Source organism: Epinephelus lanceolatus, chromosome 18, assembly GCF_041903045.1.
Source record: "Epinephelus lanceolatus isolate andai-2023 chromosome 18, ASM4190304v1, whole genome shotgun sequence".
NCBI lineage: Eukaryota > Metazoa > Chordata > Actinopteri > Perciformes > Serranidae > Epinephelus > Epinephelus lanceolatus.
The window spans coordinates 35,444,387-35,464,474 of record NC_135751.1 but is presented as its reverse complement, the minus strand read 5'-3'; the positions used below and the strand labels follow the sequence as shown (position 1 = coordinate 35,464,474).

Sequence of the window (20,088 nt, the reverse complement as noted above, 5' to 3'; positions counted from 1 at the left end):
AGCCTTGTGCCAAATAAGCAGGCAGCATTTTGCTATGCTACGTGTGTCCACCTCCCTATGTATTTTCATGAGTTTTACAAGCTCCCCTGAATAGCCAAAGGTAGCAGTGGGTTGTTGCGATGCTGATGCAAGATGTGGGCTGCCACTATTGACTGTGTGTGCCTGTCTGTGGCCTGTCACTCAACAAGTCTCTGTGGAGCTGTTTGGACTAATGACAGCAGTGCGGCAATGACAACACGAGCCCAGAGCATCCGACACATTTCGCTCTCTCTGTGACTCGCTGTCTGCCGGTCTATCTCACTGATTTACCTCTCAGTTTTCTCACCCCTTTGCTTTTCTTTGTCTGAATCTGTCTTTTATTCACTCTCTCCTTCCACCTCCCTCTCTCATTTCTGCATTGCTGGTGTCTTACTCCCTTAGGTCCTGACTGAGGAGTGGATACAGACAAAATGAGAGAGCAGGGCGGAGGGATGAAGCATTAATGAGATAAGGAAAGAGGAGGCAAGGATGATAAGGGAGGGGAAGCATAATGGTGCAGGCTGCAGTGTTTCTGACAGGTCGGGATGGTCAGAGCCCCCATATCCGACAGTTAAGTTGTTAAGGACATAGTGTCTCTAATAAGGGAGGGTGGGTGTTTGGTTCGGCCAAAGAAACGCATTTTATATGTGGGAAACGCTACAAGCTGAAAGGGTAAAAAGCCACAGAGCAAGCCAGAGAAAGGTTTAGTTAAGCAGGCTGAAGCAAAGAGTGCAGAACAACAGAGGAATACTGTAGAAAGCAGATCACAAGCTGAACAGAGAGTGGTGGTTCACAGCGTCACAGTGGGGCTAAGAAACAGTAAACAAGGCAAACGGAAATGAACCTCTGGTTTTCTCTGTTAAAGAAAGCAAAGAGAAACGTTTCATCTTTTTTCTTTCCATCCTTTGTGCGTCTGTCTCCGTGTTTGTGTGCACGCGTCATAAAATGTGGTGTTAAACAGCAGTAAAGCTTTTTTATTTTCCACCCGTTCTTTCACCACTCTTAAATTGTGTTCCTTCCATTTCCATCCGCTGTTTGAGGAGGTCTTATCTCCCTCCTCCCCCTCTTCCTTCTTCACTCTCTCCTTCTCTTTCTATATGCCTGGCTCTCATCTTGGCCGCCTCATATATTTTGGTTTAATCAAACATGTCTGGGAGCTTCTCCTGCCTCACATGGGTTTTGATCTGCTTCACAGAGCAGCTGGGCTTGGGCTTGGCTCTCCTCCTCTGTCATCTCTTTCTCTCTCTGTTGTACACTCGCTGACTCTCTGTTCCTCTGTCTCCTTTCACCTCCAGCACTGCCCCACACTTAAACATTGTTTATTCCTCTCTTCTCAAAGATGCTCTTCATACTTGTTTCCTATCTTTCTTCACTCTTGCCACTTCTTTCTCCCTCTGTCTGTGCCTGACCTTCCATTGTGTGTACCCTTATTTAGTCCCAGCTTTTGCACTCTTATAATTTGATAATAGCCACATAAATATAGTACTTATTATAGCTGTCATGTAAACGCCCAAGGTTATGGTATCCCTGATTAACAAAGCTGGGTTCTTAATTTATTTTTCCCCACTGTGCCAGCACATTTCGTCCTTTTATACAGTACTGTGCTGCTGTAGGCCTATACTTTGACCTCGGTCCCTACTGTTGGGGATGTGGTCATTGGCAGAAAGTTGCCATTTGTTCACTGAGCAAAATAAAAAAAGCAAACAGTAGTGCAAGTGTCAACGACAGACAAAGCCCCTTATGCATTGCAGGAACTTTTATCAATTACCCGGGATTTTGAACCACCTCTGCGCGTTTCCACCGAAATTACCCGCGTAAAAAAACTTTCCCTAAACCCCAAACTTTCCCTGAAAAAGTACCTAGTAGGGGGGTAGGACTTTTCAGATTACCCGTAATTCTTGAGGGGTGGGGCTGTTTGCTGAAGAACGCTGATTGGTGGAACACACACAGTTGCAGCGTTCCGCACTTCCTGGTACGGGCAGCTGCTTCAAACTTTATTTCATTTCTACAACCTTCACTTTGTTTGTGTCTTGATTAAGGATAGGTACCGAAACTCGGGACTAAATTAGTACCGGGACGAAACTATCAAAGACCGTTGTATTGATAAGTGCTAATGGTATCAGGTCTTTTGTGCCGGCGCTGAACTCCTCCATATACATGCACAATAATAAGCTCAAATGACAGCTGGCTGTATGTAGACTAACTGAGTTTGTCACTTGTCTTAAAATACTTTTAAACTTAGCTGCTGGCTGAGAGAAACGGGAACTGCGCATTGGTTCGACAGCCCATTGGTTCAACATCCCATTGTTCCGACCATATTAAACTCATTGTTCCGAAGTCCGTTCCGAAATCATCATGATGCCCTGTGGTTAAGATCTGGTTAGGTTTAGGCACAAAAACCACTTGGTTAGGGTCAGGAAAAGATCATGGTGTGGGTTAAAATGAAAAAGAAAGTGAAAACACATAAGCCGTGGGCCTGCTCCACAAGCCAGTCGCGGTGCACTATACGCCCGCCGCGAGCCATTCAGCACCGCGGACAGTCGGACTAATGGGATGTCGAACCAATGGACTGTCGAACCAATGACATGGACCCGAGAGAAACAGCCGCTCCAGTCTCTACCAGCACTAATGTTACCATGTTACCAGGCAACAAGGTGGTGTAGCTAAATATAGGGCACACACCGAATCATCTACGTCATCAGCCTGATTTGAATAAATTTCCCAGACCTTTGAGGTGTGGTGGAAATGCAAACCACACAGATTACCAGGAATTCTTTTACCCAGGTAAATAAATTCCTGGTAATAAAAGTTCCTGGAAATGTTGGTGGAAAAGGGGTAACATTTTGTACTCTGGCAACTTTGGTGAACTATTTTCATAATAGTTTTTTCCTCAGCCCAGGAATCTGGTTGAGCCTTTGAATGTTCGTTAGCATAGTGGTTGTGTTTCCAATTACAAACCCTGCAACTACAGAGCAACGTCGACGCATCATCCTCGTCTTATACGCAACTCGCTCTCCATTGCTCTCGTAGCTTCTTAGGAACCTGCAGGCAGGTCGCGCTTCAGCGTTTCATTTGACTGACTTCACGCCAATCAGCTTGTTGTTTTAACCTCAGCACAATCATAAGTGCTGTATCGTAGGCAACGGGACTTGCTTGAGTTTCTTGAAGACTCTCATCATTCAATCAATTCCAGTTGCCTATGTATGCTGTTAGCATACATATAAGTTTCTGGGTGGAACTAGAGCGTGTGAACTTTGGTTCTGCATTATGTGCATCAGCCTATATACCGTGTATTCTGCGTGCGGCTACATGCACTGAACCATAACTCCTGTTTTGTGACAGCTTGGCACGAATACACAAACCACCACAGCCCCAGTAGTTAATGTCACTTCTTTCAGTTCATGTTTTCAGAGAGATTGTAATTACCTCAGCCCACAGGGTTATGTGATTTGGTTGGTTTGTTTGACTGTTGGTTTGTCCTGTGTCTGTCTATCAGCAAGATTATGGAAAAACCATTTGCCAATTATCATGAAACTAGGTGGAAGGGTACAGCATGAGCAAGTAAGAATCCATTAAATTTGAAGCAGATCTGAATTGTTAACATTGCTAAATAGGGCATTAGGCCTTAGCAGAGGTCTGTGCTCTGTGAATGCCCTTCTAGTTATTTAGAAGATACTGTGGCCTTAAGGGCTGTATGATTGGATCTGTGTTTTCTGTCAGCCTGAACTTAAATATCTTCATTTGATAGGCACAGCTTCTTCGGACATTTCAGTGCAAAAACAGTAGTAATATTAAAGAGGCTAACTCTGTTAATCTAAGGTCAAGGACTGTACATGCACACAAATGCTGTTGCCCATTAGCAGCAACTTATTCATCACGCTGTTTATGTATTTGTAAATTCTGTCTCTCTACATCTTACATCTGTGTCTCTCTTTACTCCTCTTTTTTTGTGGCTGAATGTGTGTATGGCTCTCCCTCCTTGCATCTGTTTCATACTCTCTCATCCTCCGGCTTCCTCTCTTTCACTAACTCAGCCTTTCTACCTCTACCTGTCTCTTCTTATCTTCTCTTTCGCACCATCAGTCTCTCCATAAGTGTCTCTCTGTCTTTCTCTTTTCCCTTCTTGTGAATCTAAATCATGCTGTCTCTGTCAGAGAGCCAACCTGGGAGTCTCTGGCTCAGAGAAGAGACTCCTATCCCACCACTTTGTATTTTTTTTTAAATCTCCTTTTCTTCCGCCTGCCATTTTACTGTGCCGTCTCCTCAGTAGCCAATCTTCAATCCTTTCATCTTCATGGCAACTTTCCCTCCAGTGTTGGCTCTGCCATTGTCTGTCATAGCTAAAGAGGTTGTTCAGGTGAAACTCACAAACACACTTTGTTCCCAGTGGTTTGCACCATTTCCATGTTGTTGTCTCACTGCTCTCATTGTTGTCTGTTAATCTGCGCTTCCCTCACAATATATTTCCTTAAACGCTCCTCTGGGAATCTTTGTCTGCTCCCTCTAATCTTACGATATGGGTATCTGTGAGACACACAGGTAGATTAAACACACTTTACTTGATTTGTTGTATTTATATGTAAGATATTTGTTGTGGTTGCACCAACCCAGTTTCCCCACTTGATCATGTATTTATCCTCATCTTTTATTCCTTACTAGTTCCTTTATTTGTGTTTACTCATCTGTCTCCCATTTCTGTTCACCAGTGTCCTTGCTGGCACACCTGTGCTCGGCCTGGAATCACCCAGATGAAGTGTTGAAGGCTTCGGTCCTGTATGTGTGGCTCAAACTGTTCGAGACAACTGGGGGCTCAGCAACCCAGTCCTTGCCCGTTGCCATCAGGGACAGAGTGTGTTTCCTGTTGCTGCAGACCTTAACCAATGCCGGTTCCCCCCAGCTCATCAACAACTGCGTTGGTGAGAAAAAAAAAATCATCTTTTGTTGAGTTTATTCAGCTGTCTGGAGCAAAGCTAGAATATATTTTAAATTAAAATATTCATCATGAGCTGAAAGTTTTCATGACCATAAGTTTTGTGACTTTTGAGCCAGTTTTTTTCCACTTTGTAGAAATGTACTTTTTCAAAATAACTGTATGAGAGCATCGTTAGCTGCCTGGATGAAAAATTATTGGCCTCATTTAGATTTATTAGGCACTAGTGAGATTGAGTTTCTGTCATCTAAAGGTTTGAAGTTGTTGAGATCAGTACAGCATGCTTAGCATGAAAAATACAGTTTGTGAGATAGAGGAAAGATGTTATTAAAAATGGATGAAATTTTGGAGCTGAGCACATCAGCAACTAGTTTGGTGACAGTCTGAAGGAAAGGCTATTATGTCATTTGAAATGTATGAAACATAACTTCACTCCCAGCTGCCTGGGAGAGAGTAAGGATGACGGCTAATAGGGGTGTGGACTAAAAAGAAAAGTAAAAGATGTAATAGCGTTGGTGGCATTTATGTTGTTTCACGTCAGGTTTTTATGCAAAAATAGTCACTTTTAAGAAATTTGTCAGAACCAAAGTGAATCAATCAACTAATGTCTTATCATAAGATGTTTCCACTCCTTTGTAGGGGTCATTGATAATATTATAAAGCTGTTTTTTAATTAGAAAAAGCTAACAGGTCATAAAGTAACACATTTATCATCATCTTTCTCAGTGAAGATCCAGAATCTACTTAAGAGTGAGGCAAGATGGACATAGACGAGGGATTATACTGAGATGAAAGAGTTATTATCTTGTAGAAATTTTGAGTTATAAGGATAATAAGCTTGCCAGCATGTGCAGCGGGTGATAACCACAGTGGAGTTATTGAAAAGGAAATAGAGTCATTATCCCCTAGAAATTTGGAGTTGTTTTATCACCATATTAACTTTGGAGAAAGGTGGGATCCACTGTGTGCTTGGAGTAGAGGTGCGAGGTTGGTTTGCTCTGGCTTTTAGTGTAGCTGCAGTTGAGCTTTTACTGTTGTTGTTTGTGTTATTTTGAATTGATTTAATCTTAATAAGCTTACCCTCACCAGCCCCGGTGAGAACAACAACATGGAGGAATTTAACAGGATTATTATTCTTCTTCTTCACTGCTGTATTATAAACAGAGTGTTAACGGCATTTCCATGAAAAGAAATATGCTTTTTATAATGTTTAAAAATGATTTTTTTGTGTTGTGTTTTATTACTTTGTCTCCAGATGGCTGGAAAGGAAAAGAAAAGCTGTGCAGCTGGGCAACATTTAATTGCTAATTATATTACTTTTTATTGCATTGTGCGTTTGGGTTTGGATTTGTGTACAGTATGTTCTGGTCCTAATATCCTTTTGTGAAACTTAAATCAGTTTTCTGCTATTACAACAGGGTAATGAAGGGCCTCAGTGGACTTACATGCCTCTGTGCTCGTCAGTGTGGTAGTATGACGCTTGAATGGACTTTGGGCTCAGCCTTATGGTTGATGTTTATCATTATTAGCTGTATATTCATCTGCTTTTTGTCATGCTGATCTTTCACAAGGTCTCTTCCTTTTTTTCTACCAAATGAGGGATGAGGACTTAATGTTACCTGACTTCTTAAACTCTGATTAACAAGTGGCCACGGTATGTAAGTCAAAATGATCATATTTTATTCATGCCATACTTTGGTAAGACGCACTCTGCATTTTCATGATCACAGATACAAACAGATTGTGACGAATCTCCCCACCTGTAGTATCTACGGCTGAAATCTGTATTGCAGAAACTCATATCTCGAGGCGCTACTGTATACTGGCCTCAAATAAAGAAACAGATAATAAACTGGAAAAGATTGTAATAAATAGAGGCACAGTGTCTTAACTTTACAGACTTATATCTCTCTGCATGGATACATTTAAATTACAATGGGATCATGATCTTAGAAAACACCCACCACTGGATAAAAGGACACTATAATGTGACGTACAGCACAAATTACTTTTCAAAAGGTGTTTGAGTCTTATACAGATAAAGATTTTATACCATATACATAACTCCATAAAAGCTGATTAAACTGAATTCTAATATGTCAGACCTATTTTGACATGGCGGTGGAGAGAGGATCTTTAATACATATGTTATGGCATTGCACAGAAATAAGACAGTTTCAGGAAGGAATCAAAAATATGTTTAATATTAAATGCGGATATATCACTTTGCCCAAACGTGTGACTATGGCATTCCTTTCAGTGAAAAAGATCATCCTTATGAACCGAAAAGTAAGGCCGAAAAGTAAGTCATTTTTTTGTTTGAATTTCTGGCTAAAGGACTTCATAGGACGGATAATGATGGGACGTGCAGCCTCAGCCCTGCAGGGGCTTTGCAGAGATTAAGGGCCCTATTTAGATGGTCCTAAACGCAAAGCGCCAGGCGTGCGGCGCATGGGCGTGTCCCAGTCATTTGCTAGTTAGACAGCGTGTTTTCAGACTGTGCGCCATGGCGGAGAGTCTAAAAGGGTTGGACTTACTCTGTGAATTAGTCATGGGTGTGTTTTGGGCGTATCATTCAATAAGCCAATCAGAGTGTCACCTCTCATTCCTTTTTAAAAGAGGCGCAATTGGAGCGCATGGCGGAGAGCTAGTTAGATGGCGGACCTACCAACTGGAAAGAGTGACCGTTTTACAGCTGAGGAGACGAAAAATGTATCTCTATATCGACTGTCCCGTCACATCTGATGACAGATCAAAGGGGACTGGCACCGTTTGGCACGCGTAATGGAAACCCAACCTGATTTGATTACAGTAACACAGCTGCAAACTAATAAGTTCACATCCCTCTCAGCCAGCCACAAACAGCCACAGCATCAGATAGGGAGTATATATTCAGCATCTGTCATCTTAGAAAAGCCAAAAGAAAAGAAACAGAGTGAGACTGCAAGAGAGAAAGAGATCGCACGCGCACAAGAGAAACGCTGTCAACAAATTGTAAGTTATTCAATTTATTTTATTTTAACCTGGGAGGTTAGAGAGCCCAGCTCCCTCTCCAGCATCCTGAACCCCCCCGCCTGAAGGTGCAGGAAGGGCTGGTCCCGTGGCTGCACCCGGGCCCGTCTGGTCTGGCTGCGTGCTGGCTGCGTGCTGGCTGCGGAGCTGGGGTCATCCTCCTCCTCCTCCTCCTGACAAGATGATCTTCAGTTTTACGTTCTAAAAGCTTTTTTTTTACATATACATTTGTACTTGTAGGGCTGTAAGTTTACGTTTTTAGTTCACAGAAGCTGGTTATTGTTGTGTTTATGTCATAATAAAGTTTATCAAATGTTTTTACATCTTTGATTTTGTGATTTACATGCCAAAATGATCACAACTCATTTGGGAAAGACAGGTTCATTTTACAGGCTCAGATCATTCTGATTAATGACTGACCATTAAGACGTGTTTCTGATAAATATTTTAATGTGCACAATAATAACCTTTCACATTGTAATCATATTTTTATTTGTTATCTTTTGCATATGTGTGGCTGCTCCGTGTGTGTGTCTGAGCAGAGTGCACGCGCGTTCTGCACCCGCCTAGAGATGCATATTACTAACTTGTTTAACAGCGAAATACTGCGCCGTTAACTTTAGACCAGGTTTTTGTTGGTCACTGGCGCATTTGCTTTTTACGTCATCTAACTAGCAACGTGCCATGACTGCGCCTGACCACTCCTCATTTTTAGACCAACACACCCAGAGAAGCGCAAGTTCATTTGCTAGTTAGACGACAAGGGCGCAGGGCGTGAAATGACAACTGTGCCTGCATCTAAATAGCAATGACACTTGCGACATGGATTATGCGCCCTCCGCCGTCCGCTTTAGACCATCTAAATAGGGCCCAATGACTTAGATCAGGGGTGTCAGACTTCATGGGCCACATGCAGTCCAAATTGATGTGGGCTCGACCAGTAATAACGTTGCAAAATAACCTATAAATAACAACACATCCAAATTTTCCCCTTTTTCTTATGTAAAGAAGTACATTTTGATAACATTCAAACGTTTACAAAACAAATAGTGAAAAACCTGAGATGTCTTAAGAAAAATAAGTGCAATTTTAACAATAGATCTCAGTTTTTCACGGAACTCAAGTGGAAACTTTAAAGGAAGCAGGTTAAGTTATCCCCTACTTTACAAACCATTTACAAATCTAAAGTTTTGACAGTGCCTTATCAAGGCGTTCTTATGTTATGAAGCTGCTAATTAACTTTGTTTTGCACAATGTTCAGTATCTTTACATATGCATTGCATTACATGAAGCAGGTGGCTCACTGTTAAACTTGCTCCTGAAACCTGGCACCTCTTAAACTGCTTTCACACCACTGCATGGTAACCGCCCTGACAACCACCCACCTGCAAGAGTGTTCCCCCAAAAGGCAAAGCATTTCTAAAAGTGTCTGCTGCCGCTGTAGTTCATGGCTACAGTGACAGGCAGGTGAGCACTGGCAGAATTACAAGCTTGCTTGTAGCTGCATGTTGTATGAAGAAAACATTTCTACATATTTGGACAATTTACCAGTCATCTGAAGTTTGGTGGAAATTTTATCCCAGGCTCAGTTTTTCTACTGGTTGTCCTTATAAGTTTGCAGTGCCATAACTCTTTGGTATTCAGACACCAACATTATCAGCTCCTCCATCATGTCTTTCTGCTTCTGTGATGCCTACTGTGTGAGCGGCCAAAGCCAGGGGGCAATTGCCAGGAGTTCAACATACGGCAAAGCAGAATCTGTGTGTGGGCACGTGGGCGGTGAACTGCTTCATACACCTATGGCCATGTTAGAAACTGCTTCCCCTCTGCCGCTTTGCCCTCATTGAAATGATTGGCGGCGGCGAGTTACCGTGTGGCTGTGTGAAAGCCCCATTAGCAGGTCAAACAGAAATGGGAGAGGGCATCAGGTCTGGAGATATCTGAGGATGATTGGAATGATATTTGGGAGAGTCAAACTAGGACCACCAATTCAAGATCCTGGTGGGAGTTCTGCTGGAAAAACATAATACGATATTTTGACTCCAAAATCTAAATTTATCCCCTGGGGCTGGGATGAATGTTGGAGGCTATGTGGTAAATCAATGGCAGACCACTGTCATATTTTTTGGGGATGCCCACTTATTTATCCATATTGGCAAGAGATTGCCAGATAAGGATCATCTTTGGAATAGAAGTTGATTGTTCTTTTGTCATATTGTACTTGGGCAAAATCCCAGACAATCTCTTAATAGATATAAATACCTTTACAAAGTACTTTTGGCTGCAAGCAAGAAAGCCATCGCACGGAGGTGGCTACAGGCAAGCCCCCAAAGGACGACTGGATTGCAATTATTAACGAAATTCACTGGATGGAGAAGCTTTTTTTTTTCTCCTTCTTTAACCTGAAAACACTGATAAAATAAAGTTGTAAAAATAAAGAAAGACCCATTAGCCTTCACAAGTGCATCAATATTAGGAGTGCAAAGCCATCCAGTGAGCCAGATTGGACCCTTTGGCAAGTCAATTCTGGTTTGCGAACTGTATGTTTGACACCCTTGGCTTAGCTGGACCGTGTACACTCATAAAAGACTATAAAAGTAAGAGACATTTTGTTTAAGGAGTGTTTGACCAATCAAGATGTAAAGCCAGAACAAAGTAAAGGAACCTTGAACCTTATAAGTACAACGGAGAAGTCTGGTCAAGAAAGATTGATCTCTGAAGTATATTATATTTATATCATCTTGTCTGTAACCTCTGACATACTGTTCTTGTGTTGTGGTTTTGTCTTGTTTGTATTTTCTTTCTTCTTCATAATCAAAATGTGAGTAAGAAAAATCTCTTCACCACAGTGTTTTATCTTTGTAGAAGTTGTCTGATGTTTATAAGTGCAAATCATCATGAAAGAATTTATCCCCCTGTCTTGTCTAGGACCTTGTGATTAGTCTGTTAGGATTTGTATATATTAGATTTGCAGAATGTTGAGCTTTGTCTTCATTAATTGCTTTCTGGACCTTGTCTTTTATCTGTTAGGCCTGCTGTGGCGGCTGTTGCAGCAGGGAGAGGCGGTGTCAGTTCTGATGAACTGCCCTGGAGAGCAGATCGTGTGCCATGAGAACCAGAACAGCTACACCAACAACAGCCAGACCCTCAGCCAAAACCAAGAGCAACAGTCCCCTGACCAATGCCCTCTGCCTCTCATACTGAAAAAGGTCTCTGTCCAAACATCCTGCTCCCACCCCCAAGACCAGCATTCTGACGCTGACGATAATCATAACAAGAAGTTCTTATCCTGGATTAATGTGCCTTTGAATAGTGGTTCAGGGAGGCTTTGCCCCTGGACAAATATTTGTGCTTCGTGTCTGGGAAATCAATGTGTAGATTACATCTAGTTAGATTTTCTCAGTTATGACTCACATTACAGCACAGCTCATGATGTCAGAGGGGTTTTTCCTTTTTTCCTTTTTTTGTAGCTCACTGTTGTGTTGAGTTGTTATAAAATCTAACTCATAACTAAATAAGCATTCACTTAAATCTGAATGACCTCCCAGAACATAATCATTGTGTTGTTTTAGGATCCAATCTACTAAATAAATTTACTGTTTTTAATCATATACAACTCCAGGAAATCCACAGGGAACTTGGAAGGGAAAAAGAACAAAAAAAAAACCTTAAGTGTTGTTGCACTTATGAAGACAAACTTCAGTAAATATGCTGCACTAAAACTAAACAAGTAAAAAAAATCATGCAAACTCTAACAGCAGAGTCCCTAGCCACTTTTCTTCAATTTTCCACATGGTGGATTGTTTAGTTGCTGCTGTTGGTACTAAATGACTTCATGTACAGCACACTAAGTCTCAGGTTTTATGCAAAGAGTTTATAAGTAAGTAATCCATCCGTATTCATCTCAGGGATCACTGTGGTTTCAGTGTACCTTCGTAATTTCCAATATATAGACCTCATTTATGAAGACAAAATGGATCAGTTATGTTATATAAGGACTTCAAATTGTGAAGTTGATATTTTTGCCTCACCCAGTGCTGGACTTGCATAATCATAGAAGAACAATAAATCATATCTTTGTGGCTTAGACATTTCTTAAAGGAGTTTACCGAGATCAGAAATCTTAAGAATTGACAGGTGTACACAAGGATACTCATTCTGATAATTTTTCAGATTTCATTTTCAAGCTACTAACTGACCCTTTGCGTATTATCAGCCAACTCTGATGCAGGGTCCGAGAACTTTTTGGCTGTGCTGGATAGACTCATGCAGTCACTTAAGATTTTCTTCATTTTCAGGCAGGTTTTGTGGATTTTGAGTTATCCATCCATCCATCCATCCATCCTTTTTAAATCGCTTATCTGAAGATGGGTCATGGGGGCAGCAGGCTGAGCAAAGTATTCCAGACGCTCCTCTCCCCAGCTTTCCAGCCGGACGAGATATGTAATCTCTCTAGCCTGTTCTGGGTCCACCCTGGTGCCTCCTACCAGTTGGATGGGCCTGGAACACCTCTAACGTAAGGTGCCCAAGTGGCATCCTGATCAGATGCCCGAACCACCTTAACTGACCCCTTTCAACAGGAGCAGCGGTTCCACTCCGAGCTCCCTCCAGATGTCTGAGCTCCTTCATCTGTCTCTAAGGCTGAACCCAACATCCCTTCAATGGAAACTCATTTTGGCTGCTTGTATCTGCGACCTGATTCTTTTGGTCATTACCCATAGCACATAACTATAGGTGAGGGTTGGGATGTAGATCGACCAGTAAATCGAAAGCTTTGCCTTCTGGTTCAGCTTTCTTTTCACTACAATGGTCTGGCACAGCAGGTGCTGCACCAAACGGCCAATCCATTGCAAGCTTCATTCTACCCTCACTCTTGAACGAGACCCCGAGATACTTGAAGTCCTTCGCTTGGGGCAGTAACTCACTTCCAACCCAGAGGGGGCAATTCACCGTTTTCCGGCAGAGAACCATGGCCTGAGACTTCAAGGTGCTGACCCTCATACTGACCACTTACCACTTGGCTGCTAACCGCCCCACTGCATGCTGGAGGTCACGGTGTGATGAAGCCAACAGAACCACATGATCTGCAAATAGAGATGCAATTCTGAGGTCACCAAACCGGACCCCTTCCTCCACCCAGCTGTGCCTTGAGATAGTCGTGGTTAAACGTTGGGCATATGCAAAGCACTTCTATGCTACGCTAGCCACTGAAGGTATACTGAATGTATACACATTCTACTTTTTATTTTTTTATTTTTTAAGATTTTTTTTGGGCATTTTGCCTTTAATGGACAGGACAGATAAGCATGAAGGGGGGAGAGAGAGAAGGGGGGATGACATGCAGCAAAGGGCCACAGGCTGGATTCGAACCTGGGCAGCTGCGGCAACAGCCTTGTACATGGGGCGCCTGCTCTACCACTAAGCCACCGACGCCCCTACACATGCTACTTTTGCTAAGATTTGCTCCCACAGTTATTAGTTCCTCTTTTATTTCACTGTCTTCTGTCCTGTCTGTAATCTGTAGGCTTTAGCTTCTGTCTTTATCATTTTATCCTGTTTACGCTGCTGAGTCAGATTATCATCCTGGATATATTCTTCAAGCACATATTGTAGACCCTTGTGTCTGCTTCTCTCAGAAATCGCCTTTTCTTTTTTCCAAAAAATTATGTAATGTTTCTTCAGGGAGTGCAGTCAGTGACAGTGGTCTGTATGCTAACTGACAGCTTCATGGACCATCAAAAGGGGTGGGGCTTAGCAAAGGCTCAATTGCATGTACAGTTTGCCCTGGATATACATTACATGCAGAACCATGCTGCAGATATTTGACAGCTTTTGGCACATTCATAAACTAACATAACATGAAAGTTCAGAGCACAGTGCACTGAAGATGGGAACCAGACAGTTGACAAGATATTTCTTTATCTCTGATGTCAGCAGCAGTCTGGCATTGTTAGAGAAACCATACGTTATGTCTATAAACACTGTGGAAGCCCTGCACACTACTTGAATGCTATGTCTTCAATGATTGGTGAATTCCAATAAATAAAGTGTTGTTTTTTGTTCCAGTTGCTGCTGAGTGGTGATGAGACGTTGCAGGTGTCCAGTGCGAAGTGTATTGCATTCATCCTAGTTCATTCTGCCACTCAGTGCAGTGCTTCCTTCATCAAAGCTGACATAGCTGGTAATGTGCACACACAGACACACACACTGGGATATGTGAGCTAAACAAGCTGTTGCACTCTTTGATTTGTCTACTGCAAATAATTTCCTTTGCCTTCTCTTTTTACTCTCTCGCTTTGTTTACGTTTTGTTATTTCTCTTGCTGTCTCTCTGTGTATCCCTCTTTCTTCTTCTCTGTCTTTGTTGTTTTCTCCTCTGCTTTTATACCTATTCCTTCATCACTGTAGGGAAGCTATTTGTGTTTCTCTCTTGCCCCAGAATTTCAGAATACGATGGGGCTTTCAAAAAGAATATTACCATCTTTTTTTGTCATCATAGGCTAGATTTGCATGAAAACTTTACACAGATTTGTTTTTGGAGGTGGTATGATGATGCAGAGTATTAAAGTGTTGCAGCATTGTTCCCTGTTCTCTCTTTCTGTTCTTTTTTCAGCCCTTCACACAAGTTTTTCTCTCCATCCGTCTTTTCCCACACAGAGTTTCTGTTCGACCATCTGGCCAGTAGTAGTAATGAGGTGCTGCTGTGGTCTGTCTACAGTTGTTTGGTGTTACTTACTGAGGACCCACTCTTCTTCTCCCAGTGTCACTCTGTCTATGGTGAGAGAGCTGAGACAGATGAAAACATTCCTGAGGCGTGATCATGTTATCCCTGTGCTTTTGTGTGTGTGTGTGTTAGGTCTGTTTGTGATTGTGTCTCTTCTAGACTTTGGGGTTTTGTGGTACATCGCTCAAAATCTGAAAATAATTGCTGATGGACAGTTGGTGGAAAGATGGGTTTTCCGACCAATTGTGAAACTTCTGGGGCTGAAAAATGAAGCCACTGTGGAAGTGCCAAAAACTGCAGTTCCTATAATGGCCATTTGAGGCTGGCCCCGAGAAAGAGTCAATCCCCATAGACCCCCATGTTAAAATACCCAACTTTACAGCAGGAATAAACATGTTACCAGCCTGGTACAAAAATAGTTTTGGTCTCTGAAGCTAATCCCAATTAATGACAGCTGCACGGAGGGTAAATGTGTATGTAACTCATCTGTTTAAATTTTATTAAAGCTTAGAGTTATGGATATTAAAGGATGTGGACCCTTTAAGTGACAGGTGGGTGCCACAGTCACTGCCACAGCAAAAAACATTGGTTAGGTAATGTAACCACAGCGTGACCCTAGATTCACGGAGTATAGGTGTAGCCATTACTTTTTCAGCGTGTTTTCAGTTCATGAAAGTTAATTATAACGTTTTAGTTGCCTAAAAAAGTCTCCAGCGTTCAGCTGTACACTTGGACTTGAGTCTCTTGACGTGAAAATACTTGATATCTTTCCCCCCAAAGTGTGCCACACATCAATGCATTACGTTTCATTCCCTGATTCAGCTAACAGTAACACTATTCATTCCCAGGAAGTCGACACTTCATGGGATACTTAGGTGATTTTTAACCAGGTCTGTGCTACCGCGGCATGGGGAGTGTTTGCAGATGAGCGGTGTTAAGGCACCCTCCAGCTCCTGGAGTTCCCCATCTGTCTGGCAGCCAAAATCTGCTGGATGACTCTAAACGCGACGCATATTGATCATGGCACAGGGGATGGGGGCACCCGGTGTGTCTAAGCACTTTTCATCTGCACGCACTCCCCACACTGAAGCAATACAGCCCTTGTTGACCAGGCGGATTGCAGTCATGCGGGTTGACAATTACAGACGAAGTCAAGACAACTTCTAACAAACTTAATTCATGATTCTTGTAAATTTGATATCTTACTCTGGTAAAATGGCATCACATTTGTTGATGACTTTTAGGACTCAAATCTCGAGATTTAGGACTTGGGTCTTGACCTGGGACTTGAGTGCAAAGACTTGAGATGATGACTTAGTGCCATAGTAGTCCCACTTCTGCTACCAGAACAGAGGTAGCTACTGTACACTTTTATTAATTACACAGATGGTGCTATTGTAATCTAACAAAATTTGAATGCCTGACTAATGGACCACAAAACCTAGTAGTAATCCAATAATGGTAAAAAATGTCAATATTTTACATCCCTAATGCATGATAATAAATACTGTCCTGACACACAGATATCTGTGTGTGTGTGTGTGTGTGTGTGTGTGCCATTACAGTAAATGCTTTATCTGTGGTTCTACTTATTACACCATGGAAGCAGCTATATGATAAGACGATATGTCATGTGTCATGTGTGCAGCATATGAGTCTGAGACAAATTTCCCTACGGGCACAATAAAGTATACTGTATCATATTGTACTGTCTGTGGCTTTCTTTAATCCTGTGGCACTTTAACTCCACCCCAGAGATAAACTCAATTTACCAGTACACAGGATATCTAATGTAACTATTCCTTGTACTGTTAAGGCCTAGTGCTAGTTCAGTATAAACATGAGGTCATTACAGCAGATTCTGTGTATCAGTAAATTAGGAAGATGCACCATTCTCCACTATTGGTTTGACATGCAGGATTTTGTGTGTTCGTGTGCTTTGTGCATGTATTCCATTTATGAACATGTCACTTGTTGTAGTGCAGGAAATTGTTGTACCTTGTACTTTAATAGACATCAGTCAAAGCACTCTCGTAACTTTGGCAGTGAACAAGATTAGAAAAATGTGTCTCTGTCTGTCGAGTCAATTATTTCTTTTACACAGCGAGTGTTTGTGTTTCAGGTATTGAGTCCCTGGTGCGCAGTCTGAAGGAGGCTCTGCGGCTGACCAACCTGGAGGTGCCGAAACAAGGTCTGCTGCTCCTGACTGAGATCCTGGAAAGGTAAGACTGCACTGTAATGTCTATTTTTTCCCACTTTTTTGAGCTGTTCCAATGCCAGAATTATTTCCACTGCACCACCTTTGAAAAAGCATCTTTGCTTACTGACTGAAAAAGATTTCACCACATCTCAGCCTCTCTGTGCTTCCGACAGAGCACTGTCACATCACAGGGGGTAGGCACAGCTGCAGCAAATAAAAATAATTATGTTTTAATTAAGGCGTCCCGGTTTGCTGCAGCAGTTTTCCATGCTGACATTTTTGTTTAAAGGTCCCCCTTCGATTACTTGCAAATTCAGGTATTGTTACACCTATGTATGTTAAAAGGTCAGTTCAGCAAAATCACAAAAACACAGTTGAAAGTTTACTCACTGAGGTTTTGGGTTATCTGCTGCTGTACTGAAAAAGGACAGAAAAATGACAAAAACAACATGTTTCTGAGCAACAACATACTCAAGATGATCCACAGACCTCACAGTACTGTATATAGCTGTCATCGGAAAATATTTTCAACTGAAGAAACAGTTTACAGTTCATCCATGTATCATCAGTTTATACTAGGGCCTACTGAACTCTGATGAAAGAGTTTATTTAACATAATTAGAATGCAATGAGATTAAGTTTGTTGACACAGTGACTTAGGGGAAACCCTTTTTTCCAATGTTTTTGTGTGTAAATGTATAATAGAGACAGCACTTTTTTAAATTGGTCCAGTAGTGAGAGAGAGCCCAGCAGCTGACGGCGGTGAAACAGGCTGCAGTGTAATCCCCACAGGCAATTGTGCACAGTCAATTTATGTCCATTAAGAGTGCTTGTTTTTGCCACTGACATGCTCAAATTGTCATTGTAAGTGTCTGACAACATTATGGAAAGGACCCTATTGAGAAGTGAAATGTTTTTCCGTACCTTTCGCTGATCTGCTTTGTTTGTTAGTGTGAATAACCAAGTCTTGTTCAAGGAGAAGTCTCGTTCTGAAATCTTGCAGACTTTTCCATATTGTTGATATCAGCTGAATATTCAGCCATGACACCAAAAATCTTTTAGGACGCAATCACACTGGCGCTATTTGGTCTGCTTTAAATGAACCCTGGTCTGCTTCCATGAATAGTTCGGTTCGTTTGGAGTGGTGTGAACGCTCATTTGAACTCTGGTGTGGACCAAACGAGCGAACCCGGGTCCGCTTGAAAACTGGGGGTCTCGGTTCACTTGCAAGTGAATCCTGGTGCGGCTCGCTTACAGCGGGAAATGCTAATGGACTACCCAGCGAATCAAAGAGAGGAAGTGAACCAAAGAGAGGAAGTGATGGAGCGCAGTGCATTTTGGGTAGAAGAAAAACCCCAAAGCCAACAGTGCAAACCGGGAGAAGCAGAGGTTAAAAAAAAAAAAAAAAAAAAAAAGTTGGAAAATGTTGTGTCATGTAGTGAGGAAGTGCATAAATGCATAAATTTGTCAGCTGAAGGGGATGGATTTCCGTTTCTCATCCTGGCCAATTGGTGAGCCAGGTTTTCTTCCACCTCATGCTTTTTTTCTTCCTGGTCAGTGGTCGTTTCAGGCAATACCGCCCCCGAACGAGCAGCTGTTGTAACTGTGTGACGTTGTCCAGGCGGTTTGGTCCGCTTTAAAAAGTATAGTGCGAAGGTGAACCGAACCAAATGAAAGTGAAATTTTTCAGCATTCCCTGCCCAATCGAACCGAATCCCCCGGACTATCCTGATGTGAATGCGCCCTTAGTTAACGCTAACTCTTTACAGTATTACACCAAATTTTGTGACCTGTCAGAATTCGTGGCCCAGCCCCTAAACCCTAACCCTAACCACTCAACAACTCACAAAATGCAACGATTTTTTAAGAGAGTCTGGCACTGGGTTACAGAATTTCGGTGATACACTTACACTTCTCTCCCCAAATCTCATAAACATTTTTATTATTGTTTTTCCTACTACATGTCACCATTTGAGAGACTTCAGAATGAGTGAATCAGTGAAAGATAAAGAAAAATATTTGATTTCTCTGTGGGGGTCCTTTACATAATGTGGTCAGACACTTAAATTAAAAATCTGAGCCTGTCAGTGGCAAAAACAAGCACTTTTAGTGGACCCAAATTGTGGCTGCAGCTGTCTCTCTCAATTCTAGACCAGTTTAAAAAATTGTTCTCCGCAGAACTTGCTAGTTGATCATATTATGTAATATTATTACATTATTTATGATCTATGACATTCCTCCTCTTTGTATTATCCACTTTGTGACAATTGACATGTAAATACTGCAGTTAAAATGAAGCTAGTAGTTGTGAGGCTCATGCAGGTTAACATCACCAAAACAGCACACAGTTATGCTCATCATTCTTTACACCACTGTTCTGTTTGTTTGTACACAAAGTCAGCAGCATGAACAACTTCAGCTACGCTGACAGTGAAAAGCAACCTCCTGTAATACATGTTAAATGTGGTGCACTTGGAAGTTTAATTATATTTGAATTAACTGTCTGTCGGTTCGCAGATGAAAATATATCATGAGCCAGTAAAACACTGTCATAATTCTGCAAGGTTGACATAATTTTAATGGAATGTTCCCCTCCGTCACATGGCAATGATACACGGGATAAGAGATTTCACATGGCAAGGGAAATTTGTCCTTTACGCTGAGTGGAACAGTAAGAAAAAGTAGCCCGACCACAGCTCTTAAATGCTGCTTAAGTGTGTACGTGTGTAATAGTGAGCCTTATCCAATTTGTCAATTAACATGTCTCTTTACAGTGTGTGTGTGGGTCTGTATCGATAGATACGCATCACTGTGTGTGTTTGTGTGCACCTTTATGTTCATGCGTGTGTTATTTAGGATGCTCTATGTGACTACTGTTGTGGCAACAGGGAGTCAGTCCACAGCTGTTGTGGTGCTGCGTCATAGATCAGAGACACACTCTGGTGATCTTTCTAACAGCAATAGGTCAGCACTATTTGTTTATTATGTGTCCCCGCCCGGAAAGAGAGAAAATAAGTGTCTGTGTAGGTGAGTGAGACAAAGGGAGGGTGCGTTCATTGCGACTCAGCAAACAGTCATTGCTGGTATTGGCACAGCACGCCGAAGAATGATAGATAGATCAGGCAGAAGAACAAACTGTCTTGTTTGATGGGTCTTTATTGACATCTATGTCAAAAACCCATATCAGCAAAAATTCCTGAAATGC

At 42.0% G+C, this 20,088-nt stretch overlaps 1 protein-coding gene across 1 annotated transcript in view; it reads left to right on the top strand.

Annotated features, from left to right (window-relative positions):
* Window positions 1–20,088, top strand: part of mei1 (meiotic double-stranded break formation protein 1) — a 102,790-nt gene that overhangs the window by 9,033 nt on the left and 73,669 nt on the right. The window contains 5 exon segments of the mRNA XM_078161465.1: window positions 4,725–4,934; window positions 10,991–11,169; window positions 14,027–14,141; window positions 14,617–14,736; window positions 16,806–16,905. Of these exon segments, the coding sequence (XP_078017591.1) occupies window positions 4,725–4,934; window positions 10,991–11,169; window positions 14,027–14,141; window positions 14,617–14,736; window positions 16,806–16,905 (724 nt within the window).